At 42.4% G+C, this 6,548-nt stretch overlaps 2 protein-coding genes across 2 annotated transcripts in view; one reads left to right on the top strand and one right to left on the bottom strand.

Annotated features, from left to right (window-relative positions):
- MCPH1 (microcephalin 1) overlaps positions 1-9 on the bottom strand; it is a 244,832-nt gene extending 244,823 nt beyond the window's left edge. The window contains exon 1 of the mRNA XM_011961508.1: positions 3-9. Within this exon, the coding sequence (XP_011816898.1) occupies positions 3-9 (7 nt within the window). The remainder of the gene's footprint in view (positions 1-2) is intronic.
- Positions 10-57: 48 nt separating this feature from the next.
- On the top strand, positions 58-1,683 carry LOC105525750. Its single transcript, XM_011961496.1, has one exon. It carries the CDS (start codon positions 287-289, stop codon positions 647-649), a length of 363 nt encoding a protein of 120 aa, XP_011816886.1. The 5' UTR covers positions 58-286; the 3' UTR covers positions 650-1,683.
- Positions 1,684-6,548: the final 4,865 nt, after the last annotated feature.

The following is a 6,548-nucleotide window of genomic DNA, read 5'->3' as shown; positions in this document are numbered from 1 at the left end:
ACTGGGCATGCGCGCGGCAAGCGCGCCTACCTCATCGCGCTTGGCTGATTCCGCGCTTCCGGGATTTCTCTGTAGCTGAGGCGGGAGGCGGGAGGGAGTTGAGACCCGGGTGAGGGGGCCGGAATCCGCCTCGCCGCGCCTCCGGCTGCGGGTCCGTGGTTTTTTCTCTCCTTCTGGGAGTAACGAGCACGACGGCCCCTCACCTCTGAATTAGACTTCTATTTCCATTTGCGACTTAGAAGCTTCCCAGGGCCTCATCTGTGCTCACCTGAGCTGAGGATCAGGAATGGGAGGGGGCACAGTCATTGCCTCGCGGGCGCGGCGAGACCCCCGCGGACGGCTTTGTGCGGACTTTCGGCACCGTTATCCCCCCGCCGCCAGCCCTACACCACCTGGGGCCGGCGCGCCGCGTTACTGTTCGGGGCCGACCCACCGCCCTGCCTGCTCCGGGGAGCCGGACCGCCGATCCCGGGGATGGGGGACTCCGAGACTCAGACCCCACAGGGGAGACCCCGAGACCTCAGACCCCACGCGAGGACCCCGAGGCCTCAGACCCCCACAGGCTGACCCCGAGATCTCAGACCCCCGCAGGAGGATCTCGAGAGCTCAGGTCCACAGTGGGGAAGTGAATGAGACTTCGGATCCCTGAGGCAGCAAATCCCTGTGGGGCATCCCAGGACTCACATCACCTCGGGGTGACCCCAGACCTCACATTCAGGCAACCCCCAGGCCGCCGATCGGCCGGGCACTACCCACTATCCCGGCGACCCCCCTAGAGCTCAAAGGCTTGGCCCTGCAACTGCTCTGCCCCGCCTGCTCGCAGGCTCAAAACTCCCGCGCACGGATCCCCGCCCCGGAAGCAACCAGGTTCACGGGAGGTTACCTGACTAGTCCAAGGTGATACAGCTGGTAACTGTCGAAGATGTTGGTATTGAAACTCATGTACTTTTAGTTCTTTCTATTGAATCTAGAGGTAGAATATATGTACAAGAACATCAACTACCATCTATTCAGCTCCCTGTTTTATCTTTATTCATTCACTCAGCTGTTAATAGGATCCAGTGAGCCCTCTGTGGTTCTGAAGAATTGCCTTGAGTATATGCAGCCTCAAAAAACCCACTTCCTAGGCTCAGTCTTTGATCAATATTTATCATTATCACAAGTTATTGCTCTAATAAGCTCTACTCTGGAGATACGGTGTTATGGTTTACTTGGGAGTGTGAGTTCTGGTCATCATTGAAGACTCACGTACTTTCACTGAGAAAGTGACATTGATCTCTGTAGATTTAGAATTAACTGATATGATGAAATATATAAACCCATTACTTTTAGTCAAGGTGGTAAAAAAAAGTTTAGTATTTGATAGATTTTTCAGCTCCACTATCACAAATATTTTCTCCTAGGATTTCTTCTAGAAATATTACTGTTTTGAGTTGTGTATTAGGTCTAGGATCTACTTTTTTCTTTTTTTTTTTTCAGGCAGGGTCTCACTCTGTTGCCCAGGCTGGAATGTAGTGGTGTGATCACAGCTCACTGCAGCCTCAACCTCCTGGGCTCAAAGGATAAGATCTACTTTTAATTAATTTTTGTATATGGTATGGGATAGCGACCAAAGTTCATTTTTTTGCATGTATACATATCCAAATGTTCCAGCATCATTTGTTAAAAAGTTATTTTTGTCTCTACTGCATTTCCTTTGTGCTTACGTCGAAATCTGTGTTGCATATGTATGTGTTTCGTTTTAGGCTTCCAATTCTGTTCCATTGAGCTATTTGTCTTTTTGCCGCCAGCACCATGCTGTTTTGATTATTGTAGCTATATAAATAAGTGATTAAATAAGGTAGTTTATGTCCTACAACTTTGTTTTTATTTTTCAAGCTTATTTTGTATCTTCTAGATTCTTCAGATTTCCTTGTAAATCTTAGAGTTGTCTTGTCATTTTGCACAAAAAAAAGACTGCTGCGATTGTGTTTACAGATCGATTTGGGGAGAATTGACATTTTAACCGTATTGAATCTTCTGACCCATTCACATTTAGGTCTTTTAAAATTTCTCTGGCCGGATGCGGAGGCTCATGCCTGTAATCCTAGCACTTTGGGAGACCGAGGTGGGCGGATCACGAGGTCAGGAGATCGAGGCCATCCTGCCTAACACGGTGAAACACTGTCTCTACTAAAAATACAAAAAATTAACCGGGTGCAGTGGCGGGCGCCTGTAGTCCCAGCTGCTCGGGAGGCTGAGGCAGGAGAATGATGTGAACCTGGGAGGCGGAGCTTGCAGTGAGCAGAGATCTGACCACTGCACTCCACCCGGGGCAACAGAGTGAGACTCCATCTCAAAAACAAACAAACAAACAAAACTCTTATAACTTTTGTTAGATTTTAACCTAAATATTTTTTATTTTTTTAATTTTTTTTCAGACAGGATCTCACTCTGTCACCCAGGCTGGAGTGCAATGGTGTGATCATGGCTCACTGCAGCCTCAACCCTCCTGGGCTCAAGCTGTCCTCCCACCTCAGCCTCCTGAGTAGCTGGGACACAGGTGCACACGACCATGCCCAGTTAGTTTTTTAAATTCTTTTTAGAGATGGGGTCCCACCATGCTGCCTAGGCTAGTCTCGAACTCCTGGGCTCAAGCAATCCTCCTGCCTCAGCTTCCCAAGGTGTAGGGATTACAGGCGTGAGCCACTGTGCAAGGGCTTGTATTTTTTGATAATATTGTAAATGGTGATTTTTTTTCAATTTTGTTTCTGATTGTTGCTAATATATGGAAATACAGTTGATATCTGCAATTCATCTTATGTCCTGAAAACTTGTTAAATTTGCTTAATAATTTTTGTACATTCAAAATGATGTTCTACAGGTAGTCATATTGTCTATGTTGCAAGGAAAGCTTTTCCTTGTTCAATGTGGGTCCTGTGTTTGAGGACCTGCAAATTAACTGACAGCAATAAGTTAACAGGAGAAAAGACAAGTTTTAGAGTAACTCACTAAATAGAAATAAAGGTTTATAGATCCACTTAACAAAATGTGTTGGGAGATTTTGGAGTTTCAGTAGGAAGTTGTGGAAGGTTCTTTTGGGCTTTTGGATGCTTACAAGAATGGGCAATCTGTCTCTACAGTAGTGGAATTCGCAGGATACTTCCTCAGAGGGAGGCCCATGGCACCTGTATTTTCTGGAGGCTCTGCTTTAGTGAAATAAGGGAAGTTCGAACAAATTTCTTGCTGCATCTTTCTTAGGTCAAATATTTTCACAGTAAAATAATCTTTATACCAACTTTTAGGGCCTGAATGTCCACACATTTCTCCATCTGAAACTTCCCTAGAAGTTTCATTAAAAAAGGAAGCTAAGTTGATTGCTGTGGGGAGATGATTTGAGTTAGAAATTATAAGATGAGAGATCTGTAAAAGGGGGAAAAACATAGATTAGAACAAGGAAACAAAATGAAAACAATGATTAATATTCAGAGTAGACGATAAACCCAGTCTAGAGGGCAAGCCAGTTATGAAATTTTCTAGATGTTGGGATCCAGCCATCTTTAGTGAGGATGGTAGTGGTAGTGGGAGGTAGTGGCACCATCATGGTTATTTCCTGGAGCGCAGTCTGGAAGATGCAGGTGTTCTGGGAAATATTTGAAAGACCCAAGTGTTGTGATAAATCTTTTGAAGTTTATATCTGGCCATCCAGCTTCAGCTTGCAAGGCTTTGAGAAGGAAGCGTTTTAGTTCTGAGTGACATCAAGTCAGTAGAGTGGGAGGAAAATTGGAAATACTAATTACTGACAAAATGTGTAAGACAGCAGGATCCAGGTGTTTTTTGTTTGTTTGTTTGTTTGTTTTTTGAGACAGAGTTTTGCTCTTGTTGCCCAGGTTGGAGTGCAGTGGCACAATCTCGGCTTACTGCAACCTCCGCCTCCCGGATTCAAGCAGTTTTCCTGCCTCAGACTCCCAAGTAGCTGGGATTATGGGCTAATTTTGTATTTGTAGTAGAGATAGGGTTTCTCCACATTGGTCAGGGTGGTCTCGAACTCCCGACCTCAGGTGATTCGCCCACCTCAGCCTCCCAAAGTGCTGGGATTATGGGCGTGAGCCACCACGCCTGGCTGGCAGGATCCATCCTTTAAAGAGCTAAAAAAAATAGCTCAAAGACAATGAACAAGACTAGAGTCTGATAACTCATACAACTGGGTTATAGTTTGCCATTGAAACATAAAATTTCTCTGTATAATTACTATCACTGAGATCAAAGATAAAGTAAGATTACTCTTGCTTACAAAATAAGTCTTATCTCATTAAATTTGGTCTGATCATTTACATAAGTCCAGCAAGAATGATAATTGACCACACGAGCCTTTTTAAGTTTGCTTTGCTGGAACTTTTATAAGGAATCTCAGATTAGACTTTTAAGACTATACCTACACGACCAGGCACAGTGGCTCAAGCCTGTAATCCCAGCACTTTGGGAGGCAGAGGTAGGTGGATCACAAGGTCAGGAGTTCGAGACCATCCTGCCTAACACGGTGAAACCCCGTCTCTACTAAAAATACAAAAAAATTAGCAGGGGTGTGGTGGCGGGCTCCTGTAGTCCCAGCTACTTGGGAGGCTGAGGCAGGAGAAGGACGCGAGCCCGAGAGGCGGAGCTTGCAGTGAGCTGAAATTGTGCCACTGCACTCCAGCCTGGGCAACAGAGCGAGGCTGAGACTCCATTCCCCACCCCAGCCAAAAAAAAGACTACACCTGCACTATCTGTAGTTTCAGATAGAGAAATGTGGGGATCCATTCGGATCCTAAAACTTTTGCTCTTCTTGAGGTTTCCAAAACATCTTAAGGCCCTAGGCCTGCCAGTAAGTGTACCCATCTTACTCACCTATAAGCCTGGAACCCTGTAAGTCAGGTAAGGCACCAGGTCAATTATTTCAAGAGAGCTTTGTAAGCATTGACTCCATCAAGTCAACCTTAGTTTATTAAAAATGTCTGGTCACATCTAATTCTATGCACATCAGTCTCAAATATGGCATTCTATTCAAACTCACGGTAATATAATCAATTTTTCCAAAGAATGTCCTTTTTTAAGGAGAACAGATTCTTCTTGAATTTATGCAGACAACTATATTGCCATGAGAATAGGAATATTCAATAAGAATTGACAAATTTTAGAGGAAGCAGAAAGGGAGAAAAAGATAAATTTTCTACTTATGAAAGTTTATTAAATTGTTATCAGTTATGGATTGCTTAAGAGAAAAGAGAAATCAAAGGATTTATCACAACAGTTTGGGGTTTTCAATTATTTCCCCAGAACACTTGCATCTTCCAGGCTCTGCTCCAGAAAATAACCATGACTCCAACACTGCCATTACCATCCTCACTAAAGACGGAACCCCACATCTAGAAAACCTCATGACTGGCTTGCCCTCTGGATTAGAAAGGATTTATATTCTGCTCTGAACATTAATCATTGTTTTTATTTTGTTTCCTTGTTCTAATCTATGTTTTTTCCCTTATATCCAGGACATAGAACATTCAAGAACCAGCAATGTTTCAAACAAAGGCCATTTAAAAAATCATAACCATTCTTTATCAGTTACCTCAGTTCCATATGATCAATTCTGGTCTTGCTTGATCTCGGATTAGCAGTGTCATCCCATCAGCTTTTCAACTAGAGTTCTGGAAATCCTTCCTCAGTGCAGTGGTATGAGATTAAAGTTATTTAAGCAAGTCATCAGAAGCGTGTACCCCACAGTACTGTTATAGGCCTTTCCATGGGTCTTAGAGACACAGTCCTTTTTGTTGAAGATGAAGTATTCTGGCTAATTGCTGATTGCAAGAGCTTTCAGGAAAGTATCAGAGTAAAATTATAACTGTGAATGACAAAAAACCTAAAATGGCCATGGTAAAGATCGGATGAAGGTTTATTTTAATTCAGTTAACAAGGAAAATCAGTTTTTTGTGGCATGCATTTAAAATCATAACTGGAATTATGACTGATAATATTATACCAGGACATATTATGGTTATCAAAGGCATTGACAAATTTCTAGGAACTTCATTCAGTTTTTGAAATAATAACATTTATCCATGCAAATACCACCTAAGGCAGGTTAAGTTTCTTTTCTTGACAGTGAGTGCTTCCCATGCAATTTAACATATTGAATAAACCTAATTAGTTTAACATCTGTCTTTTTACAAAATGAGAGAACAAGTATTTTGAGATTTTCTAGGGGCCCTTTGGAAAATCTTAAAGTCAGTTCAAAGTTAAAAAAAATTTTCATTTAGAATTTCATTTGGGGAAGTTGTCAAAAAGCTTTGAACATTTGATTAAATAGGATCACAGGTCACTGCGAAACAACACTTAATTATCCATTTAATTAAAGTGACAATAAAAATAGCCATAGGAGATTCTATGATTATAAGAAAAAAAAATAGCTTTTTTTAAGGTGAGAAGATTTAGTTCTCTTAAATAATCAAAAACGTGATAAAGCACCAGAAATTATTCTAATAAAACATAGTCACTGATTCCTAGGTGGTATTAAAGAAAACTATATTCTGAAA

Source organism: Colobus angolensis, unplaced genomic scaffold (genome assembly GCF_000951035.1).
Source record: "Colobus angolensis palliatus isolate OR3802 unplaced genomic scaffold, Cang.pa_1.0 Scaffold559, whole genome shotgun sequence".
NCBI classification, from domain to species: domain Eukaryota; kingdom Metazoa; phylum Chordata; class Mammalia; order Primates; family Cercopithecidae; genus Colobus; species Colobus angolensis.
Note: the sequence above shows the minus strand (reverse complement) of the source record. Positions and strands in the feature narration are given on the sequence as shown.